General features: G+C 43.4%; 1 protein-coding gene across 2 annotated transcripts; it reads right to left on the bottom strand.

The window, feature by feature from the left end:
- Positions 1 to 23980, bottom strand: ESCO2 (establishment of sister chromatid cohesion N-acetyltransferase 2). 2 transcript variants are annotated; one of them, XM_063440789.1, is made up of 10 exons: positions 23762 to 23980; positions 16955 to 17960; positions 12637 to 12700; positions 12314 to 12362; positions 12087 to 12228; positions 6928 to 7059; positions 5909 to 5998; positions 2648 to 2791; positions 2389 to 2570; positions 1 to 779 (listed from the first exon to the last, which is right to left on the bottom strand). In XM_063440789.1, exons 1-10 carry the CDS (start codon positions 23809 to 23811, stop codon positions 647 to 649), a joined length of 1992 nt encoding a protein of 663 aa, XP_063296859.1. In that variant the 5' UTR covers positions 23812 to 23980; the 3' UTR covers positions 1 to 646. The 2 variants fall into 2 exon arrangements, with proteins under 2 accessions (XP_063296859.1, XP_063296860.1); XM_063440790.1 differs by having other exon boundaries at positions 12637 to 12697.
- Positions 23981 to 24021: the final 41 nt, after the last annotated feature.

The following is a 24021-nucleotide window of genomic DNA, read 5'->3' as shown; positions in this document are numbered from 1 at the left end:
TTTCCGATGCATGACTGCCAGCTCTTCAATTTATTAAACTGACCCATATCACTGCTAGGGGCCTGGCGAGACTTTAATACAACATAAACATATTCACAATCTAAATATTTACAGAGGAAGAAAAGGTCAACCTAGAACACAATTTTATTTTACAATATGGAACATCACCAATGAAAATTGATATAAACTCTCCTGGGGCCTAAAATAAGGATAGAGGATACATGCACATGGATCAGCTCTTACTATCAATATACTTCTTTACTGCACCTCTAAATGAATGGATCCATTGTCCACATGTATAACATCGGGCTCTTTTCATGTATGGGACCAACCAAACTGGCAAGAAATTGCCAAACAAGGTGTAGCTTTGGAGATATGATCTGACTGCCCATAGCAAACATGCTAAAGCATTTTAGTAACTCCAAAGTCTCCTAAAGCTGTATTTTATAGTACATCATTTCTTAAATATATGTATATAAAAAAAAAATAAACATGTCACAAGAGATAACATGTGCCAAGCAGCAGCCAGAAGAAACTGGTAAAAACAAACAAAGTGCAACAGTCGCTGACATCCTAAATGGTTTACTATGTCAAGGAAAAAAAAAAAAAATAAAAAAAAAAAAAGCTAACAAGCAAAACTGGTGTCCTAGCGGACAAAATTGTATACGAGGAAATCTGGGATTTCACAGTAGCTGCTGGCAAACTGTTTGCCGTCCGGGGTTGGGTCTGAGAAGGCAATTTCATCTGTCGTGAGGTACGATCCATAAATAAAGGAACTCCTGAAACAAAAAAGGCGGCACGTCAGAATAGCCTACAATCTTCTTTGAAAGAAAAAGAAAAAAAAAAAGTTTTACTTTTGATTAACAGAATAATAAATAGTTGCAAAACTAATCAGTAGAACGGAGACTCAATTTAAACTCGAGCACAAGCCATTGGCTAGTGAAATTTAGCCTGTTGTGTATGCTATGGAGAGTAGAAATTTTAAACCCTGAAAATGACCATATGCTCGGTAAGACTTCAAGCGTACATGACATCATAAATGAGGGATTATTACTTAATGTTCAATTATTCAACTCACTTAAACTAGAATTGGCATTCTACCAGTAACACAATAAACAATTACATTTTCTGGCTTTTGTAGTGTAAATAAATCCATCTTTGTAGCTACATGCTGTTGTACAGTTACTTTACTCCTCCCAGGACTGTTGTCAGTTAGCAGTGTCTGCCACTAACAGTTAAATTAAAGGAACACTCCATGCACCAATCCCACTATAACACACTGTAGTGGTTATGGTGCATGGAGAGTTCTTTTGCTTGACCACTCACTTTGTAAAATAACCACATGCTGCACTCAGACTCCATCCATGACTCATTCTATTCTGTTCAATGTGTACAGTGTTCACTACATCTTTAAGGCATGCAGCTCCCATAATGCATTTAAGGAGCACTATAGGGTCAGATACACAAACATGTTTTCTTGTCCCTATAGTAATAAAACCACCATCTAGCCCCCCTCTCTAAATATAGAAAAATCTTACTTGTATTCAAGTCTGCAGCTCCTGGCTCTGCCCCTGTCTGCAGACATCAGCAGAAGTGCTGGTCTGAGCCAATCACAATGCTTCCCCATAGGATTCACTGAGACTGTGAAGGAGGTAGATCAGGGGCAGAGCCAGCACAAGCCAAACACAGCCCTGGCCAATTAGCATCTCCTCATATAGATTAATTTGATCAATGCATCTCTATGAGGAAAATACAGTGTCTGCATGCAGAGTGTGCAGACACTTTGCAGCACTGACCCAGGAAGCACCTCTAGCAGCTGAGGTGTGGCCAGTGAAGTTATCACTAGGCTGTAATGTAAACACTGCATTTTCTCTGAAAAAATTGTGTTTACAGCAAAAAGCCTGAAGGTAATGATTCTACTCACCAGAACAAATTCAATAAGCTGTAGTTGTTCTGGCGACTATAGTGTCCCTTTAAGTATGAATAAGAATCATAATGTTGGCCGAACAACGTCTGCACAGCTGTAATAGTCTCGCAGTGCAGCCTGCCATCCAAAGCTGTAATTTATCAACTGGCAACCGCATGCAAAATAAATCCAGGGATCTACGACAGCGCTACACGGTTACCTGCACAATAAAACCCAACAAGCAATTTCTAAGCTCCAGGGAGGCACCTGAGCTCAGGGTATTTCCTGCCTCACATTAGTAGGAAACGGGAAGCAAAAATCTTTAGAAAAACAGAAACCGTAGCTAAAACCATAGTTACCAATAAATCTGTTGTTGGTTCTATCCCCAACCTTTATGAAATGAAACGCATTCCTTATTACTGCCAAAAAGTTCTACTTATTAAATTAAAAAAAAAAAAAAAGATAATTTGAGGTTAACTCACTTCACTGCATCCATCAGTTTCCTGGCAATGCCTTTTCTGCGCATTAAAGCGAAGACCCAGATTCTGCTGATCCCACATATGGCTTCTTGTGGAGTGTTGGAGCATCTCCAGGCTCTGTGTCTGTCCAAAGTATCTCTACTAACGGACTCCGGAGAGATGGGTTCAGCAATGACTCTATATGCCTGCAAAGAAGTTTTCAATTAAGAATAGAATGGTAGATGTATTTGTGCACTGTATTCCAGAAAATCCTTCAGCTCACCTGTTTGATTGGTTCTGCAATCACGCATCCAACTATTTTCTTCTCATTGGAGATGAACAGGTAGGTTTTAGTCTTTTTTGGGCACACTAGGGTACTCTGTTGAAACCCTAGCTCTGTGTCAACAAGCTCCCGAACCTCTTCTGCCTGAAAAAAACAAAACACATTTCAAAACTTTATTTACAAACACTCACTAATATTCCCTACATACATACACTGCTCAAAAAAATAAATAAAGGGAGCACTTAAAGAACACAATGTAACTCCAAGTCAATCACACTTCAGTGAAATCAAACTGTCCACTGAGGAAGCAACACTGAGTGACAATTTCACATGCTGTTGTGCAAACGGGATAGACAACAGGTGGAAATTATAGGCAATTAGCAAGACCCCCAATAAAGGAGTGGTTCTGCAGGTGGTGACCACAGACCACTTCTCAGTTCCTATGCTTCCTGGCTGATGTTTTGGTCACTTTTGAATGCTGGCGGTGCTTTCACTCTAGTGGTAGCATGAGACGGAGTCTACAACCCACACAAGTGGCTCAGGTAGTGCAGTTCATCCAGGATGGCACATCAATGCGAGCTGTAGCAAGGTTTGCTGTGTGTCAGCGTAGTGTCCAGAGCATGGAGGCGCTACCAGGAGACAGGCCAGTACATCAGGAGACGTGGAGGAGGCCGTAGGAGGGCAACAAACCAGCAGCAGGATCGCTACCTCCGCATTTGTGCAAGGAGGAACAGGAGGAGCACTGCCAGAGACCTGTAAAATGACATCCAGCAGGCCACAAATGTGCATGTGTCTGCTCAAACGGTCAGAAACAGACTCCATGAGGGTGGTATGAGGGCCCGACGTCCACAGGTGGGGGTTGTGCTTACAGCCCAACACCGTGCAGGACGTTTGGCATTTGCCAGAGAACACCAAGATTTGCAAATTCGCCACTGGCGCCCTGTGCTCTTCACAGATGAAAGCAGGTTCACACTGAGCACGTGACAGAGTCTGGAGATGCCGTGGATAACGTTCTGCTGCCTGCAACATCCTCCAGCATGACCGGTTTGGCAGTGGGTCAGTAATGGTGAGGGGTGTAATTTCTTTGGGGGCCGCACAGCCTCCATGTGCTCGCCAGAGGTAGCCTAACAGCCATTAGGTACCAAGATGAGATCCTCAGACCCCTTGTGAGACCATATGCTGGTGCGGTTGGCCCTGGGTTCCTCCTAATGCAAGACAATGCTAGACCACATGTGGCTGGAGTGTGTCAGCAGTTCCTGCAAGACGAAGGCATTGATGCTATGGACTGGCCCGCCCGTTCCCCAGACCTGAATCCAATCGAGCACATCTGGGACATCATGTCTCGCTCCATCCACCAACGTCACATTGTACCAGACTGTCCAGGAGTTGGCAGATGCTTTAGTCCAGGTCTGGGAGGAGATCCCTCAGGAGACCATCCGTCACCTCATCAGGAGCATGCACAGGCATTGTAGGGAGGTCATACAGGCACGTGGAGGCCACACACACACTACCGAGCCTCATTTTGACTTGTTTTAAAGGACATTACATCAAAGTTGGATCAGCCTGTAGTGTGTTTTTCCACTTTAATTTTGAGTGTGACTCCAAATCCAGACCTCCATGGGCTGAAAAATTTGATTTCCATTTTTTAAATTTGTGTGATTTTGTTGTCAGCACATTCAACTATGTAAAGAACAAAGTATTTCAGAAGAATATTTAATTCATTCAGATCTAGGATGTGTTATTTTTGTGTTCCCTTTATTTTTTTTGGAGCAGTGTATAAGAATATGTGCATGGAGGATTTTTTTTTAAAATCCATATAAAATGCAAGTGCTTATTCAATAATACATTTTATTTTTATCAAACTCAAACCGAACTTAATTTTTTCTATATAAAAACTGAAAAACCAAATGCCATCACATAGAATATGTACAATTATAATACTTAATGTGGAAATAATAGCTTCGTTATTCAGGAGATTCAAGAAGGATTTTGTTCCCATTTTTATGACATAATTCCTTGAAGATTTTCAGAAGTTTCTTGCTTTTGTAGGACTATTAGCGTCAATTCAAACGTGCGAAACATGGTGTGATGAGACCAATCTCGCCACTGTGCATTGGAGGAGCCTGGTTGCCCGCCTGCTGCCTTTAGACTATGGTCCATGTTGAAACGCTTGATTTTCCGGGTCATTCCGTACTTGCCCTATTTGAACAGTGATACCCCAGATAGCCATGTCATGGAGCCCATTCGTATAACGAAAGACTATGTGAAAGACTTTGGCTCCATGGCAATTGAACTGTATTTATGTGATCTGAGCAACATTCAGTAATAATGTGCGCTCAGATCTAAGCTATCTGGGGATATGTTGAATGTACCTGTTTTATGCAATGGCTGCACAGTTATATATTTTATTGTCTTTTGCTGCCATGTGTTCAATGGAGTTTTGCCTCTGTCCTTGGAGATAATTGGATTACTTCCCAATTGTCTCCAGGCTAGAAGACTCTGTGGAACTGGTTTTGGGCAGAAAAGCCATGCTTCATTTGGTCACAAAGGACTACGATCTATCTTTTGAACCACTGGACCAATTTGTATGATTTTGACGTATGTTTGTATTTGGAATATGCAGATTCTGGAAACGTTTTATGTAAATGTGATGCATAGTTTTAAAGTTATGAATAATGTGAAAAACCTGTATTTCTCTGTCTGTGATAATTACATTACCCATTGTGTAAGGTAATTGTATCACAGGCAGAGGGGAGGATTTTGTGTGGGAGTGTATTGTACGTGTTTATTGGTTGTTTTCCAAAACCCTGTGGGTCGTACTAATGTGTACGAATGTGTATATAAGAACAATAAACCCACAGCTCTGTCTGTTCCTGCTTGACCCTCAAAACGGAGCCTTGTCTCGTTCTTGGGGGGGGGGGGGGGGGGGGGATTTATTGTATGCTGTTCCAGTTCGACTGCTAGGAATGTAAACCTATTCGTATGTTTACAGCATTCATATGTTTGAGAGCATTCATGTGCTTCTCCGGTTCAGTGTATTGGTGTCTACAGTAGCTGTGCCTGTGTCTCTGGAAGGGAAGATCTACTAAACGGCTTTTAACCCCCTTTTATGCCTGTTAGTGCAGTTACACATTGGACTTAATGATTTTCATTAGGCTCTATTAACAGCGTTGTTCAAAATACCTTTTAGTGATAAAACAGGTTTAGAAAATAACCATTATGAAAGTAAGAAAAAAATATACATTCATTTTCCCTCCATACCTTTTTTAGTGCATACTTGGGATCATCCGGGGATATTGATAAGATTTTTCCATCCCAATATTTAGCCACCACTCTCTCTTTCTTCCAACCCTGCGATACAATGAAAAAGGCAATTAATGGGATGCTTAAAGAGTGTGATTAATTTTATCAGATTGTGCATTATTTATTCTTCTAAATCCCAAAGGTTGTACATTGCTGTAATGTATCCAGTTTCAAGTAATTGTGTACGTTAAAAGATAGCTTAATGCATGAATTTCCCTTTCTGATATAATTTGTTGGACTTTGTTTACTGCTACAAACACGATGGTTGAAATCGGCCTACAGTAAAGCTTGATAAAATGTCACTTCTCTGTGAACAGTTCCTGGTCCCTTACTGTAGTAAGCTTTACTGGGATGAGCAGTCCGGCAGAACCAAAAATATTAGCTACAGGATTGTACAGAAATCTCATCTGTCAAGTAGTCCACATATTTCCACAATTACATAGAATGCCTTTACCTTATTAAAGGGACACTACAGTTACCAGAATTGCTACAGCTTATTTCTGGTGTCTATAGAGAGTCTCTGATGGCTTTTTATTGTTAACACTGCCTTTTCAGTGAGAGTGAAGAGGTTAGTAAAATTTATTTTTCACTGCAATTTGAGGGGAGGCAGACACCTAACCAACCACTCCAGCACTATAGTGTGAAGGATACATGTTTGTATTCCTGACACTATAGTGTTTCTTTAAGAAGACATACATGGGGTATGTTTAGTTTTTGTCCTAAATTTATCTGGACCTGATTGTGTTATGTGATTACTTGATTCACATGCTTCGGCACAGAGCACATATGGATCTGTCCACAAAAATGCAAAGCCACAACGTGACCTAAAATGGATCTTCCTAAACAAACCATCCAAACACCACAAAACAGAATACTCCTTATAGATTAGTCCTCTGTGTTTTGCACATCAGATTTAGTTTTTATGTTTCAACATGATCTATTCTATATTATATTCCAGTTTAGAACACTGGACTCACCATGTATCGAATGCCCTCCATCAGCCGCCGGTGGTACTGTACGTGCTGTGCTTCGTCTTCCAGACTTGCTGCAGAGTAAATCATCCCACATGTGCTGCAAGCCACTGGACCAAAGTGTTTCTGTCCTGCATCCTGTCAAGAAGCCATGAATCAATAAATTACTCTCCTCATTGGGAGACCTGTACGCACAGTCACATAGAATGTAAAGCGAATACAAGATCACACATTAAGAATATAATGACTCTGTTCATCCTACTTTGGTTTACTGCTAGACTTAAGATGTGCGAGGATGCTAGCTCCTGCTTGGTAAAACCCAATCTCATTTAAAATTTGAATCCTGTCTTTACATGAACAAGAAGCATCAATACCTGTAACATCGTTACCTTCACAGCACCTGTCTCCCACACACAATGTGACATAGGATGTCAAAGGAGCCATCTTTCTATCTCAGACAGCAATTATAAAAGGGAAATTATAGTCACCAAAACAACTTTAGCTTAATGAAGCAGTTTTGGTGTATAGAACATGCCCCTGCAGTCTGCTCAATTCTCTGCCATTTAGGAGTTAAATCACTGTTTATGAACCCTAGTCACACCTCCCTGCATGTGACGTGCACAGCCTTCCATAAACACTTCCTGTAAAGAGTCATGTACAGTTTATCCTTTCTTTATTACAAGTTCTGTTTAATTAAGATTTTCTTATCCCCTGCTATGTTAATAGCTTGCTAGACCCCGCAAGAGCCTCCTGTATGTGATTAAAGTTCAATTTATAGAGAAAGAGATTGAATTGTTTAAGGTAAATTACATCTGATTGAAAGTGAAACCATTTTTTTTGGTTTCATACAGGCTGTGAGCCAGGGGAGGTGTGACAAGAGCTGCATAAAACAGAAACAAAGTGATTTAACTCCTAACTGACAGAGAATTGAGCAGTGGAACCTGAGAAGCATGATCTATACACTAAAACTGCTTAACCTCTTAAGGACCAAACTTCTGGAATAAAAGGGAATCATGACATGTCACACGTCATGTGTCCTTAAGGGGTTAAAACTAAAGTTGTTTAGGTAACTAGTGTTCCTTTAACCTTGTCCAAAGAGGATTGGGAAATATTTCTCCCAAGCTCTGCTAGCACAAGTGGGAAATATATCTCATATAAACTGATACCGGAGAAACTGACGGAAGCCAAGCACAGAGAGATGGACACAGGTTTCTTCAGGAAGGAAGAGATTCTTTATTGGATCACCGATCGGGACTCAGAGGGACTAATGTCACCAAAATACAGCAAGTTCTGAGCCCCGGACAATAGTGCAGGCTCCTTATATAGGCACATAAACCCTCCCATATTAAGCTCCACCCGCACAGTCTCTTGACCAATCAATACAAATAAGAATTAACTTCCTGCTTGACCGCATGGCCTGTCCAGCACAATGGAGGAGGGGAATACTATATCCTGTATTCTCGCACATGCTCCGTACACTACTGATCGTATCTTGCCTCGTGCAACCAACTGATCGATACGTCAGCATATGCACGTACACCTGCCACGTGGTAATCTCGGCCTACTAAATTTATTTTTACCGAGATTCCACCACAAAACCACTACATAACCAAGGTTAGTCCACTTATAAAACCTGGAGCGAATTCTGTAATTATGTGTAAAGTTAGGTAAAAATAACATAACATTAAAGCAGAACTTAATGGGACACTCCAGACCCCTAATGTAAGCGTGTGCACCCCCACACTACCTTAACAAAAAGTGCAGATTTCAGTAGAAACTGATACTTATAATTTATCCTTGTTACACCCCCCCCCCCCCCCCCCCCCGCCTCCCACACACTTTTAATCAGACAACCTGACCTGTTATTTCCCAATTTGGTTGGCCCAGTGGAGATAAACTCCAGAGGCTGTAATTACCCAGAGCACCTGCCTTGTAAAGACTTCTCATTGAGTTGCACTGGGAGTCTGTGATTGGGTGGGGTTAGAAGGCTACAGACAAGAGATCAATAGCTCTTGCAAACGGTTTTAGATATTTGCAGTTTTTGTAGCAGTTTTTCATTTGATTTATATTTAACAGAGCTTTTTATTTTATTTTTTTCTATTTGGGTCTTAGTGACAAGACTGTTTTTTCATTTTCTTACCGTTAAAGGACCAGAGCTGGTTTTACATTTCTGCTGTGTTTGTGTTTAGCTGTAATTTTCCGCTTACTCATTTACTGTATCCACACATTTTATATAAAGGCATTTATTTTATACACATTATCAGGCCAGAGGCACACCCCCTGGACCTGGTGGTAAACTGGGACAAAAGGGAAACAAACCAATGGGAACAATAATTAACACAGTAACACTCCCACATACACAGTAAAATCCCTCCCCTCTATCCTGGAGATAATTGGCTTAAGTGGCTGAAGTAAACTCCATTATCTCCAGGTACAGAAAATATTCTTAAGTTAAAACTGTAACAGAAACACATTAAAATACATAACTTTTGTTTCACAAAACTCCCACATGTGAAATATCCCCAGATAGCTTGGATCTGAGCGCCCAATATATCCAAACAGCTCTCAGATGCCACGAACATAGTTAAATCGCCATGGGGTTCAAATGTCTATGGAGGTCTCTTTTGACCGACCGCAGCATGGCTTTCATGCCCAAAACAGTTCCACAGAATTTGGCTGTGCGGCCGGTCTATTTCCCACGTTGAAGGCAGTTCAAATAGACGAACGGCAACCGTTCATGCAAATGTCAATGTTAAAATGGCATTCGAATTGTCGAACGCTGTTCGACTCCCGAAGTTTAGAGAAGGTAAAGTTCAGCGTTGTTCGTGCCGTCAAGTGTCCGATTTGAGTTCCATGAACTCGACGACAAAACACCGCTAAACGCGTTCGACTGAATTAAAATGGCCACCACGTGTTCGTATGTCAAACAGCGGCCGCTTCGACTGTATCCAAAGTGCCACTTCAAAGCTGCAGAACTGCTCCAATATAATTTAAAGGGGCAGAAACAGTACGTTACAATCCAATATGCCCAAATAGAGTTTATAAAAGGTCCATACATCGACAGGGCAAGAGGCTTGCAAGCAGGCCTCTCCAAATCCCAGTGACGAAGGTACTTTCGTCACAACACCCATGCTAAATAGTTTCTAAATTTTGTTTAGAAATACCCAAAGTTAACATGTTCTTCGCTTTATTTGGAAAGTAATAGGGCAATAAGTACAAGTAGGAATTTGCCATTTCTCAAGCTTTTTTTTATTAACGAAAGTTACATTGTAACACTGATATCTGTCAGGAATCCCTGACTAACCCTTCACATGTATATATTTTTTAAAAAGCAGACAAACTAAGATATTAAACTTGGGGTAATTTGACTCTTCATGCAACCATTCTACCACCAAATCTATGCCAAATTTAAAAAAATAAAAACAATTGGTGATTTTTCTTTGACACACATAGCAATTTAAGAATACATGTACAGAGAACTTTAAAGGTTACTGCCAAAAAACACTCCAATATGTGTTCAGCAACATCTCCTGAGAACAGTGATACCACCCATGTATAGGTGTGTCGGGTTCTCTGGGGGCTAAAAGACCTTATTTGGAGGGTGCACATTCCAGTTTTCCAACTTGGAATTTTTACAGGTGGTCATAATGCCCCCATGTTCTATTTGGGACATTTCTGAAGCCGGCCAATGTAATTTAACCCCATCAAACCATATATTTTTGAAAACAGGAGCGGAGAATAAATAGGTGTTCAGCAACATCTCCTGAGTACAACAGTACCCCCAATGTACCGGTTTTATGGGTTTTTGCAAAACTTACAGGGGTCAAATGTAGGGCTTTCCCGTTTTCAATATGTAAAGTTGCCAGATTGGTTTGCTGGGGCTATAGCAGCCCACGAATGAAAATTAACCCCATCATGGCATACCATTTGTAAAAGTATACAACCTATGGTACTCAAAATGGGGCATGCCCAATCTTTTTAGTAGCCACTAAGTCACAAACCCTGGCCAATATTAGCGTTCACATTAGTTTTTTTGCATTTTTCATACAAACTGCCATATCACCAATGATATCAGTATACAGTAATGCATTTTACTGCTCTAAAACACTCATATTTGTGTAGAGTAATGTCTCACGAGTACAGGTTTTATGGTGATTTGGAAAGTTACAAGGTCAAACATAAGATTTGCCAATTTCTGTTTTTGTAAATTGCTATTTGCCAGATTGGCTAGGTCGCCTTTGAGATGGCCTGGCAGCCCAGAAATTAAAATTAACCCCACCATGACATACCATTTGAAAAAGTAGATAACCCAGGGTATTTAAAATGGGGTATGTCCAGTTTTTTGTAGTAGCCACTTAGCCAAAAACGCCTGCCAAAGTTAGCGTTCAATTTTTTAACACAAAAACTGCACTTTTACTGGTGAATTTATCATCGTAATACGTTTTACTGTTCTAAACACTCACATTTGCGTTGAGCGAAGTCTCCAGAGTATAACAATACCCCCCATGTAAAGGTTTTATGTTGTTTTGTTAAGTTACGGGGTGAAATACAGGGCTTGCTAATTAAATTCTCTGGACTGTCTGGCAGGTCCTTCAAATTATAATTAATAAAATCAAATAATTATGTATGTGTGCGCACACACACACACACACACACACACACATTTCCTATATATGTATATTATAAAATAAAGCATTTTATAATATATTATGCATATATAATATTGCATTACATGTGTATTTTGCGATATATGCTTATAAATCTCAAAGTACATTTATAATGCAATCATATATACGCATAATCTATTATAAAATGCTTTATTTTAGAATATATTATACATATTTAAGTTTATTTTTTACACTTTTAGCTGGCTGGGGGACTGCCTGACAGCTCAGGCAGTCCCCCTGCTGGCAGCTCCATAGACTCCTACTGTGGCCATGTGATCATGGCGATCACAATGCTGCGCAGGGGGACTGCTGGGGTTTCGGGTAGTCCCATCCCCCAGACTGGGATCGCCGGTCCAGGTAAGCAAATGGGTCCTATTTGCTGCGGAGGTACCTGGTACATTCACGGTCGGGAAGGGGTTAACTAGCAAAGTAAACCTTTCCAACTTTGTCACAAACAATCAATATACAAAGTAACAGAATGTAAATAATAAGACTCACTATAATGAGCTGGTCTTCAGACTCCTTGTTTGCCTCTTTCTTCTTCTTGCTTGGTTTGTGGATTAGGTTTAAACCAATGGAAGTGGCAGATGGAGTGCTGGAGCAAATGGGGGATGACAGATCTCCATGGAAATCAAAAGGCCTGGGAGGATGACAAACTAACTGAAAAATTCTGCAATGTGGTTGACATGCACACTAGACACGCACGATATAAAACAAACACGTACCTCTTTTTACCTGCAGTAGGGGTGCTGAAAATTGGATAAATTGTGGAGGCTAAAGACATAAAGGTAACAGAACGGTTTAGAGAGGAAAATAACGATCATATGATAAAATACTAAACGGAATGTGATTTGTATTAGAGAAAATAAATAAATATATACTCTTTTTCCGGGCTGGCTAATAAAGCCTCAATGACACTGCCGGAGATGGTCAAATCACTGATATGATCTTGGTACTTTGAGCAACCCTTTAACTCATATTGGCACTAGAAGTCAGTTTGTTTTAAATACAAATTCCTATCGAATAGGCAATAACCAGAGCCGCACACCTTTTTTGTCAGATGATTTCAATATCTGTTCATCCATGTCAAGCTGTGAATCAGGAACCACCTGCTGGTAAAAAAAAATCTATTATGGTCAGGACTCCCCATTACCTCATCACGTAGAATGCAACAAATTAATCTGCATAGTACACTTATTTTGGATAAGTAATACCTTGGCCTATATAATGTGCAAGTCTATTCTGGCACAGGCTGGCATACAATGCAAATTCAAAATGTTCCACAACTCTACCATGCGGCCACAGATTGCTATTAGAACACGATCTCCACTACGCACCTCACCATATTTCATACAAAAATTAAAAAGGCAGCCTAGGAACCAGAGTCTCTTTGTGCTGCTGGTGGGAAAGCTACAAATGCTGTCCCCAAAATCATCAGTCCCCTGAATCCTCTTCCAGTGTCCTGTTCAATTAATGGATTTGAAATATGGCCAACATTGATATTGTCAATTAATAAAGCTTCTCCATTATCAATAGTCAAGCAGGGGGTCAGTTAACATAATTATTTACTTTTCAAGCCTTCTGCATTATTACATATACTCCTAGACAAGGAATAACATTGATGAAAGCGGCTATAGACCGGTATATTTGATATATAATTTTGTTTCTATGAACCAAATCCCTGTGTAATAGAAGAGGCACAATATGCTCACCATGTAATGTCAGATCTGAATTAAGTTGCAATCCTTGCCCTATTGGTCACATGATGCATGGACTGACACCTGATAGCACTGCAGCCAATCAGACAAGGATATGGTGATTTGTCAGTTCTAATGGTAAATAAAATACACTTTTTTTTTTTTTTTTTAATTAAAAAAAGAATTTAAAAAAAAACTAAAATAAAAAAATCCGGAAGTTGAATCCCTCTAATCTGGCATTTTACTTCTGTCACAGTTATCCAATAAACTGATAAATAACTAATTGCAAAAGTTCCACAACTATTTATTCTATTTTTTTTTTACACTTTGTAAAACACACGCAATGAGGATTGAGAAAAGGAATTCTGTTATCTCATGGTTTTACAACTGATTGGCTTTAAAGGATCACTATAGCGGTTTTCCTGACACTATAGTACCCTGAGGGTGCCCCCACCCTCAGAGTCCCCCTCATGTGGTGCTGAAGGGGTTAAAATCCCTTCAGTTACTCACCTTCTTCCACACCTCTCCTCCCCCGCAGACGTCAGCGGAGCGGAATGTGCATGCGCGGCAGTGCCGCCCGCGCATTCAAAGTGTCCATAGGAAAGCATTTTTTTATGCTTTCCTATGGACGATTTGCGTGATGGAGACATTAAATGCCTCCAGCGTCGCAGATGCGCCTCTAGTGGTTGTCCGGAAGACAGCCACTAGAGGCTGGCTTAACCCCAAATTGTAAACATAGCAGTTTCTCTGAAACAGGAAGCACAGCTGGCTTGGAGATTATTTTCTAGTTCAAGGGACACTATAGTCACCTGAACAACTTCAGCTTAATGAGGTTGTTCAGGTGAGTGCTACAGCTCCCTGCAACCTTTTTCCTTTTTGCAGCCATAGAAAATACAGTGTTTACATTGGAAGCTTGGAACACCTCCAGTTGCAGTCAGACGGCCACCAGAGGGTCTTCTGAGTTCAGAAGCCCTAAAAAGGCTTCATTCACGTCTGACGTATTCACTCATGGGTGAATACTTCAGACTGTGAACGCACTTTGTATCCTGTGTCAGCACTGCGTGGGAGTGGCTTGAGCTGTCAGGTCTGGGAGGATTCAAACAGTAAGTAAACTTATTTAGTGAGTGTGGGTGGGTGACTTAGGGTGAGGATGGATGGATGATGGGAATGGATGGATTTGGGGGTGGATATGGATGATGGGAGTGGATGGATGGAGAGATAGAGTGTGTGTGTGTATGTCTTTAATTTTTACTACTTGTGTGTTTACATAGAAACACTATATATAGAGAGATCTCTATATATAGTGTTTCTATGCAAACACATTTTGGCTGAGGAGGGGGGCGGGTATAGAAAGCGAGCTGAGCTGTCAGTCAGACAGCTCGCGAACGCGCACATGCGCAGTAGAGGCGCTGAGTGTCTTCATAGGGCGGCATTCAATGCCGCTCTATGAAGAACGCGATTGGTGCAGCGCGAAGTCGCTTCTCTCAGAGAAGCGTCTGTTGAGCCCCGCAATTTCGTCATTTTGACAAAAAAAAGGGGGTGCGGCATGGCTGGGAGCTCGGCGCTGGAATGGAGGAAGTTTTTAATATAAAAAAGCCTCGAAAAATTATTTTTATTTGCTGAAAGTTCATATAAAAGCAAGAAGGAAGGCTGGGGGACCTGTCTTTCTTGCTTTTATATGTAGACTATAGAGTCCCTTTCAGCTATTATAACCTTAAATTTGGAATTTTACTTTGAATGGAAGACAATTCCCACTTTAGAAATTAACCCTGTTAGCACCATTAACATATTCAGATTTACCACACACGACCATCATCAGGGTTATTTACCAACGTCAGAATTCAAAGAAAAAATAAATATATATATAAAATTTGAAGTTCACTTTGAATTCTTACTTCAGTGAATAAATCTGTATATTTACCCCTTAAAGCGGCACGTTCACTGCCTGGGGACTTTGCAGAATTTGACTTTGATCAGCTGGATTGGCTGCGGGGGTACTGCCCGCGGTTGTAATGCCAGGGTTATCAGGCAGGTCCCTGGTCACGATCTGAAGGTATTTAGGCAGGAGGGAGAGCCAGATTAGTGCGTGCAGTGCCAACCTAAACGGTGTTAAAACCCTCCTTTTGTACAACATAGCACACCCTAACTTCAGGATGGGTTAAAGGGACACTATAGTCACCTGAACAACTTTAGCTTAATGAAGCAGTTTTGGTGTATAGAACATACCCCATGCAGCCTCACTGCTCAATCCTCTGCCATTTAGGAGTTAAATCCCTTTGTTTATGAACCCTAGTCACACCTCCCTGCATGTGACTTGCACAGCCTCCCATAAACACTTCCTGTAAAGAGAGCCCTATTTAGGCTTTCCTTATTACAAGTTCTGTTTAATTAAGATTTTCTTATCCCCTGCTATGTTAATAGCTTGCTAAACCCTGCAAGAGCCTCCTGTATGTGATTAAAGTTCAATTTAGAGATTGAGATACAATTATTTAAGGTAAATTACATCTGTTTGAAAGTGAAACCAGTTTTTTTTTTTCATGCAGGCTCTGTCAATCATAGCCAGGGGAGGTGTGGCTAGGGCTGCAAAAACAGAAACAAAGTGATTTATCTCCTAAATGACAGTGAATTGAGCAGTGAAATTGCAGGGGAATGATCTATAAACTAAACCTGCTTTATTTAGCTAGTTATTTTAGTAATTTAGGTGACTCTAGTGTTCCTTTAACCCCTTAAGGACCAAACTTCTGGAATAAAAGGGAATCATGACATGCCACACATGTCATGTGTCCTTAAGGGGTTAAAGAGGTATTTTACATCAAAGAGGAATAGCTAAACTCATACAGACATTGTCAGTAGTCCACTAGCTACTAAGATAAAAAAAAAGGAACCTGAAGAGGTTATTGATATTGCTTATATTCATAAAAAAGCACCCAAAAATTTGTGACATTGTCCTGGTCCTCTCATTTATTCTTTGTGGCTTGATCTTAGAAGCCCTGTCCAACGGAGGTTTATGGGATAAGCAGTTCATCTCCCAAGAGCAGTTCCAATTGCGTGCATGCCACTGCAAATACACGCAACTTGGGAAAATGCAAACATTCCCGTAAGAAGGAGGTTTCCGACCCCCCTGACAGAGCTCTGGAGGGCTGCCTCACAGCTGTGTGATTTTTTACAAACTACTTGCAGATTATAGCGTGAGTGCTAAAACAGCTTGAAATATTATACTATGAGGGCACAGAGCACCCCTAGAACCATACCCACTAAAGCAGGGTACAGTGCTAGGAGTAGTCATCCTTTACTTAAATCCTGCAATTATCTTCCAATAAACACCAATATCAATCTCGTTTGGACAGCTGGCGTGCCTATACTTTCCGTAAGTTAAAACTTATTTTGTTTTAAATAACTGTTCCACCACATTCAGCATATAACTCGATTTTATCAAGTTTTAAGCCCAGAGTTACTCTTCACTATGACAAACACCACATTATAAAGAAATTATTTAGCAATTCTCTTGTCCTGAAGGTAAGAGCAACAACGTTCCTTATGTCTGACACCCACGATTTGACCAGAGTTCACACTAGTATAGGCTACTCTCGTATAAATTGGATTCAGCTAAGAGAAGGGAATAAAAATTGCCATAAGTCTTGGTTTAAAAATACCAAACACACAACTTACCGACACCACTGCGCCCCGCTGTTTTGGGGCATAAGATGGACTCTTTGGCTTGTTGTGGTGATCATCATCACTAATGCAACTTTTCATTTTCGCTTCTGTTATTCGGTCCCCCATCCCTTTGTTTATGTTGACTTCATTCTTTTCTTCTGATGAAGACTTTTGCACAAGAATTCCCTCCCTGTGGACTTCCTTCACGCATCTCTCTCTGATGTTATCCCTAGAGTGGACTACATTGAGAACGTTTCCTAGCTTTGCTGTAGATTTTGAGGTTGGAAGAAACTTAATATATGGAGAAGTCCTCTTGGGAGCAGAATGTGGCCTCTTGCTTGTAGCAAAAAACGCAGCTCCAACTGTAAGCTTCAGCTTTGGTTTCATTTTAAACCCTAAAACCCCCACTTTAGGACCATCCACAGGGTCTTCCACTGGCACAGCTGGCTTGACAGGCGGAGGACTTTTTGGAAATGATTTTCCATTCTTTGGAAATACCTTCCCTCGCTTACGGCTTGCCTTTTGCTTAGTTGGTTGTTTTCTAGTTTGGGTGAATTTATAGACATCTTTAAGTTCTGGGCTTTTGGTGGGTTTATCAGGAGAACAAAACAAATCTTCATCTAGCCTTGTCATTGAAGACTTGGTCTCCTTTATTCGCTTCCTATCCAGAGGAGTGACATAAAACGTATCCTTTTTATAAAAAGATACTGTTGGCACAGTCGGCTTAAACTCTGAGCCAAGCCTTGGGGACCTTTTAAGAGGCGATAAACCATACGTGTGTTTTGGCACAGCAACATTTTGGGTTGGAGAGATGACAAGTTTCCTCACTGCGTTGGATTTTATGGGAGAGTCTCCAAAATTTTCTTTATCTGTGAGAAGCTCCATATCCATGTAACCAGGTAAAGAGGAGGGCTTCTTTGAGGGAAACCTGTTGGTGTTCCGAGTCGCTAGAGGAGACACTGCATTACTGTAATCAACCATTAATTTCTTATTAGGAGTTCCAAATGATGACTGACACCTAATGGAGGAAATAAAAGTAAATAGAAGTAAATTGTTTACTTATAGCTAAAGGTAATGAAAGAATTTATTTTAATGGCTAGCTGAAACAAGAAGAACTAACTAGAAATTGGTGTAAAAATGTTGGGGTAATGTCAGATAATATTTATATATAATATATTAAAGCAACCGAGAAGGGTGCACTCACAGGACATACTTGAAAACGAGAGAAATCTCAATGTATCTTTCCTGGTAAGATATTTTATAAATAATAACAGGTTTTTCATCCAATTCCAGTTTATTGCTGCAATTCCAAATTTACAGTTATTCCACATTCTGATGCCAAAAAAGACCCAGCTGGGGTCAAAACATTGATCGCTGTAGAGTAATTTTGGCATCAGATGGATATAAAGCATTCTTTCATTTAATACATATATATCTATACTGAATACAGAGATGGAATTTCAAAATGCTTGAGTCTTAAAAAGGCATGAAGAAGCTCATAAAGAGCTCACACAATATGTAACTGTGACAAAACTCACAATTTTCCCTGTGTTCAAGACGTTTTCTTGCCAAGTTTAGTGTACTATGTTCCCGACCCAATTCACATTTCTCCAGTTTGGGTGCTGCAATCTACCAAACACTGACCACCCCCTGGCTCATTAAATTTCAAAGAAACCACAAACTCAAGTGCTATGTGGCCGCCGTTCGTATAACGAACAACACGTGCGCTGGAAAATGGCAGCCATCTTTTTGCACGAATGCAAGCAGTGTTCTGGAACTATAAGTCGGCCACTCGACCTCGCGAACACCGGTGATTTCATACAAACGCCTGCTTCTTCCCATGACAAGCCAGGAGAGCGCTGTTCGGTAGGATTGTTCATGTAAACAAGGCAAACAATCGCTACCTATGAGCCAGGGGAACCGATCGTCTTTTTGTTCGCTTTGGAACTCCCGAAAACGACAGACCGCTACAGCTGATTCTCTGGAATTGATTTGGGCAGACGCCACGATTTGGCTGTGTTCGTGGAATCTGAGCGCTATTTGGATATGTTGGGCGCTCAGATCCAGGCTATCCGGGGATATATTTGTGGGGGTTCCTGTACGTGTTCTATGTATTTTATACCTCAGAGATTAGTTTAAGCAAAGTACACTCAATTATCTCCCAGACACAGAGACTTTGGGTGTCTTCTGGGAGTGTTTTGCCATGTACATGCTTGAGACCCCATGCTGGGAGTCTGTGTATATAAGTGGGCCATCTGGCCATAATAAACAGTTCATTTGTACTGTTCATCAAGTCTAGGCAAAGTTATAATCATTACGTCACTTTGGGACTCGGGAGATTTACAACACTCAGTCGGAGTATAGGGGATCCATTACAGTAACCTAGACGTTTTCATTACCTTGGTATCCCACAATGCATTTCAGCAGATGCTGCACAAAGTCTTGGCTATACCTGCAGAGTAGGGAATATCCATTTAAGGAACATTCTAAATTTAAAAATAGGTATCGTGTTTAAAGGAACATTGTGAGGTCAGGAACAAACATGTATTTCTGACTGTATAGTGTTAAAGACATCATCTAGCCCCCCTGCTCCCCTAAGTAAAGTAAAATGTTACCTTATTGAATGTGCTGCTGCCGGCTGATATCAGAAGTGATGTTCTGAACCAATCACAATGGTTTACCATAGGAAAGCATTGGATTGGCTGAGCTTGTCAAGAAGGTAGATCAGGGGCAGAGCCAGCACAAGCCAAACAACCCTGGCCAATCAGCATCTCCTCATAGAGATGCATTGCTGGTCCCTTCTAACTATATAGCATGCTCTTTCAGCTGTTTGGAACCACAGTTAACTACCTTCACAAGTTATCAATAACTGCAATTAAACAATTAATTCGCACTGCCACAACCTTCAAATTCCACTGCTACCTCGTTTCATCTGCCCAGTTTAACCTTTAGATTGTAAGCTCACATGCCCTCTGCCTTTTGTATTGGTCTGTTTATACTGAATTGTCTTTTTCCCAAATTGCACAGCGCTGTAAATGTAAATTCCAGTAATAAATAGATGTGCATTTTTGCAAAATGAATGACGATTAGGGCGACAAGGGCCAGAGTCTGAGAACTCTTGAATGTGGATTAGGGGTCTTGTCCTTATATGGCTAGGGTTATACTCTGACGTCATTATGGTCATATCTAAATAGAATAGGGGACAAAGGACCACAGGGTCTTTCTGTTGCTTGCTGCACGAGATGGTTGTTCTCGTCTGGCTATCAAACTATGTAGAGACTAAGTCTCCCTTCAGGAGTCCAGCAATTACCATCTACCGTTGGACATTCATTATCGTGTAACACCCTTTGTTGTTTTATTATGTATCCTTAACTCTAACAATAAACCTGAATAAACCGTAAGTCAGATTGCATATTAGTATTATTGGTTAATACAGGGCTTGTCAAATTTGTTTGGAATTTAGGAGTCAGCAAAAAAAAAATAAAGTAAGTTATTTTTAATAGACACTATAGTCACCAGAACCACTACAGATTAATGTTGTAGTTCTGGTGCCTATAGCCTGTCCCTGTAGCCTTTGCAATGTAAACGCTGAATTTTCAGAGAAAAGGCAGCGTTTACATTGCTGCCTACTAAGACGGTCACTAGAAAGTCCTGTTTTAGTGCTCTGCATGGAGGCGTTGAACGTTACCCATAGAGAACATGCGTAATATCCTCAAAATGCTTTCCTATGGGAAAGCATTGGCTTAGCTGAGATCATTAATATCTCCGCTATGGAGGCAGGACGAGCAACAGCGAAACCAACACGGCGTGGGAAAAAATGTGATTAAAAACACAAATCATGTGATCGGAGGGGGGTACCTAAAAAGACACACTCTCTGATACACATACACAGGCACACTCATTGACAGAGACACACACATACACTTTCTTTAACACTAGACTTTGGGAGTCCCTGGGGCCCAGTGGGGCTGCTATTCCTGTGTGCGAGGGAGCGGTGATCTTCCTGCAGCTCCTCTCTGCTCCCTCGCACTGTCTGCAGTGATGACGTCATATTCCGGCTCCCGGCATCATTACACAGCACGAGGGAGCAGAGAGGAGCTGCAGGAAGATCACTGCTCCATCGCGCGCTGCCCCTGCCTGCCACCTCCATGATCCCTGAGCCGTCCGCTTCCATACAGCCCAGGCTCAGGAAGCATGTAGCCGACCGCCTTCATATAATCCACAGTGGTCGGCTACATGCTTCCTGGGCTCCCAGCACTGACTCCCAGCATTCCCAGCACTGACTCCCAGCATTCCCAGCACTCAGGAGTCAGCGCAGGGAGTGCTAGGAGTCAGCGCAGGGAGTGCTAGGAGTCAGCGCAGGGAGTGCTAGGAGTCAGCGCAGGGAGTGCTAGGAGTCAGCGCAGGGAGTGCTAGGAGTCAGCGCAGGGAGTGCTAGGAGTCAGCGCAGGGAGTGCTAGGAGTCAGCGCAGGGAGTGCTAGGAGTCAGCGCAGGGAGTGCTAGGAGTCAGCGCAGGGAGTGCTAGGAGTCAGCGCAGGGAGTGCTAGGAGTCAGCGCAAGGAGTCAGCGCAGGGAGTGCTAGGAGTCAGCGCAGGGAGTGCTAGGAGTCAGCGCAGGGAGTGCTAGGAGTCAGCGCAGGGAGTGCTAGGAGTCAGCGCAGGGAGTGCTAGGAGTCAGCGCAGGGAGTGCTAGGAGTCAGCGCAGGGAGTGCTAGGAGTCAGCGCAGGGAGTGCTAGGAGTCAGCGCAGGGAGTGCTAGGAGTCAGCGCAGGGAGTGCTAGGAGTCAGCGCAGGGAGTGCTAGGAGTCAGCGCAGGGAGTGCTAGGAGTCAGCGCAGGGAGTGCTAGGAGTCAGCGCAGGGAGTGCTAGGAGTCAGCGCAGGGAGTGCTAGGAGTCAGCGCAGGGAGTGCTAGGAGTCAGCGCAGGGAGTGCTAGGAGTCAGCGCAGGGAGTGCTAGGAGTCAGCGCAGGGAGTGCTAGGAGTCAGCGCAGGGAGTGCTAGGAGTCAGCGCAGGGAGTGCTAGGAGTCAGCGCAGGGAGTGCTAGGAGTCAGCGCAGGGAGTGCTAGGAGTCAGCGCAGGGAGTGCTAGGAGTCAGCGCAGGGAGTGCTAGGAGTCAGCGCAGGGAGTGCTAGGAGTCAGCGCAGGGAGTGCTAGGAGTCAGCGCAGGGAGTGCTAGGAGTCAGCGCAGGGAGTGCTAGGAGTCAGCGCAGGGAGTGCTAGGAGTCAGCGCAGGGAGTGCTAGGAGTCAGCGCAGAGAGTGCTAGGAGTCAGCGCAGAGAGTGCTAGGAGTCAGCGCAGAGAGTGCTAGGAGTCAGCGCAGAGAGTGCTAGGAGTCAGCGCAGAGAGTGCTAGGAGTCAGCGCAGAGAGTGCTAGGAGTCAGCGCAGAGAGTGCTAGGAGTCAGCGCAGAGAGTGCTAGGAGTCAGCGCAGAGAGTGCTAGGAGTCAGCGCAGAGAGTGCTAGGAGTCAGCGCAGAGAGTGCTAGGAGTCAGCGCAGAGAGTGCTAGGAGTCAGCGCAGAGAGTGCTAGGAGTCAGCGCAGAGAGTGCTAGGAGTCAGCGCAGAGAGTGCTAGGAGTCAGCGCAGAGAGTGCTAGGAGTCAGCGCAGAGAGTGCTAGGAGTCAGCGCAGAGAGTGCTAGGAGTCAGCGCAGAGAGTGCTAGGAGTCAGCGCAGAGAGTGCTAGGAGTCAGCGCAGAGAGTGCTAGGAGTCAGCGCAGAGAGTGCTAGGAGTCAGCGCAGAGAGTGCTAGGAGTCAGCGCAGAGAGTGCTAGGAGTCAGCGCAGAGAGTGCTAGGAGTCAGCGCAGAGAGTGCTAGGAGTCAGCGCAGAGAGTGCTAGGAGTCAGCGCAGAGAGTGCTAGGAGTCAGCGCAGAGAGTGCTAGGAGTCAGCGCAGAGAGTGCTAGGAGTCAGCGCAGGGAGTGCTAGGAGTCAGCGCAGGGAGTGCTAGGAGTCAGCGCAGGGAGTGCTAGGAGTCAGCGCAGGGAGTGCTAGGAGTCAGCGCAGGGAGTGCTAGGAGTCAGCGCAGGGAGTGCTAGGAGTCAGCGCAGGGAGTGCTAGGAGTCAGCGCAGGGAGTGCTAGGAGTCAGCGCAGGGAGTGCTAGGAGTCAGCGCAGGGAGTGCTAGGAGTCAGCGCTGGGAGTGCTAGGAGTCAGCGCTGGGAGTGCTAGGAGTCAGCGCTGGGAGTGCTAGGAGTCAGCGCTGGGAGTGCTAGGAGTCAGCGCTGGGAGTGCTAGGAGTCAGCGCTGGGAGTGCTAGGAGTCAGCGCTGGGAGTGCTAGGAGTCAGCGCTGGGAGTGCTAGGAGTCAGCGCTGGGAGTGCTAGGAGTCAGCGCTGGGAGTGCTAGGAGTCAGCGCTGGGAGTGCTAGGAGTCAGCGCTGGGAGTGCTAGGAGTCAGTGCAGGGAATGCTGGGAGTGCTAGGAGTCAGTGCAGGGAATGCTAGGAGTCAGTGCAGGGAATGCTGGGAGTGCTAGGAGTCAGTGCATGGAATGCTGGGAGTGCTAGGAGTCAGTGCAGGGAATGCTGGGAGTGCTAGGAGTCAGTGCAGGGAATGCTGGGAGTGCTAGGAGTCAGTGCAGGGAATGCTGGGAGTGCTAGGAGTCAGTGCAGGGAATGCTGGGAGTGCTAGGAGTCAGTGCAGGGAATGCTGGGAGTGCTAGGAGTCAGTGCAGGGAATGCTGGGAGTGCTAGGAGTCAGTGCAGGGAATGCTGGGAGTGCTAGGAGTCAGTGCAGGGAATGCTGGGAGTGCTAGGAGTCAGTGCAGGGAATGCTGGGAGTGCTAGGAGTCAGTGCTGGGAGTGATAATCCGGTAATGTCTCACCCCTCCGGGGTGGCCGAGCTGTGCTTCCTCTTGCGCGGTGTGGGAGCCATGCCGGTCAGTGTGAGAGCGGGATTACACTGGGGGTCCTCTCGCTGCTCTGAGGGAGATTTGCCGCCACTGTGTTCAAACAGCGAGTGCTCCCAGCATCCTCCGCGGCCGCTGACCAATCACCGCTGTCTGTAACGCGGGAACGCTCACCGCGAGCATGTCAATAGTCAGTACAGCCCGTGCTGAGAACTACAACTCCCGACATGCTCTGC

Source organism: Pelobates fuscus, chromosome 2 (genome assembly GCF_036172605.1).
Source record: "Pelobates fuscus isolate aPelFus1 chromosome 2, aPelFus1.pri, whole genome shotgun sequence".
In the NCBI taxonomy this organism is placed as follows: domain Eukaryota; kingdom Metazoa; phylum Chordata; class Amphibia; order Anura; family Pelobatidae; genus Pelobates; species Pelobates fuscus.
This window is presented reverse-complemented; position numbering and strand designations above follow the sequence as displayed.

Excerpts from the sequence above, each read along its gene's own strand:
- ESCO2 (XM_063440789.1), bottom strand. The coding sequence starts at position 23,811 with ATGGCTCCCACACCGCGCAAGAGGAAGCACAGCTCGGCCACCCCGGAG. Across the intron at positions 7,060-12,086 it reads CTGAAGACCAGCTCATTATA|GATGCAGGACAGAAACACTT; the intron begins GTGAGTCTTATT and ends GCTTCTTGACAG. Across the intron at positions 5,999-6,927 it reads TGGAGGGCATTCGATACATG|GGTTGGAAGAAAGAGAGAGT; the intron begins GTGAGTCCAGTG and ends ATTGTATCGCAG.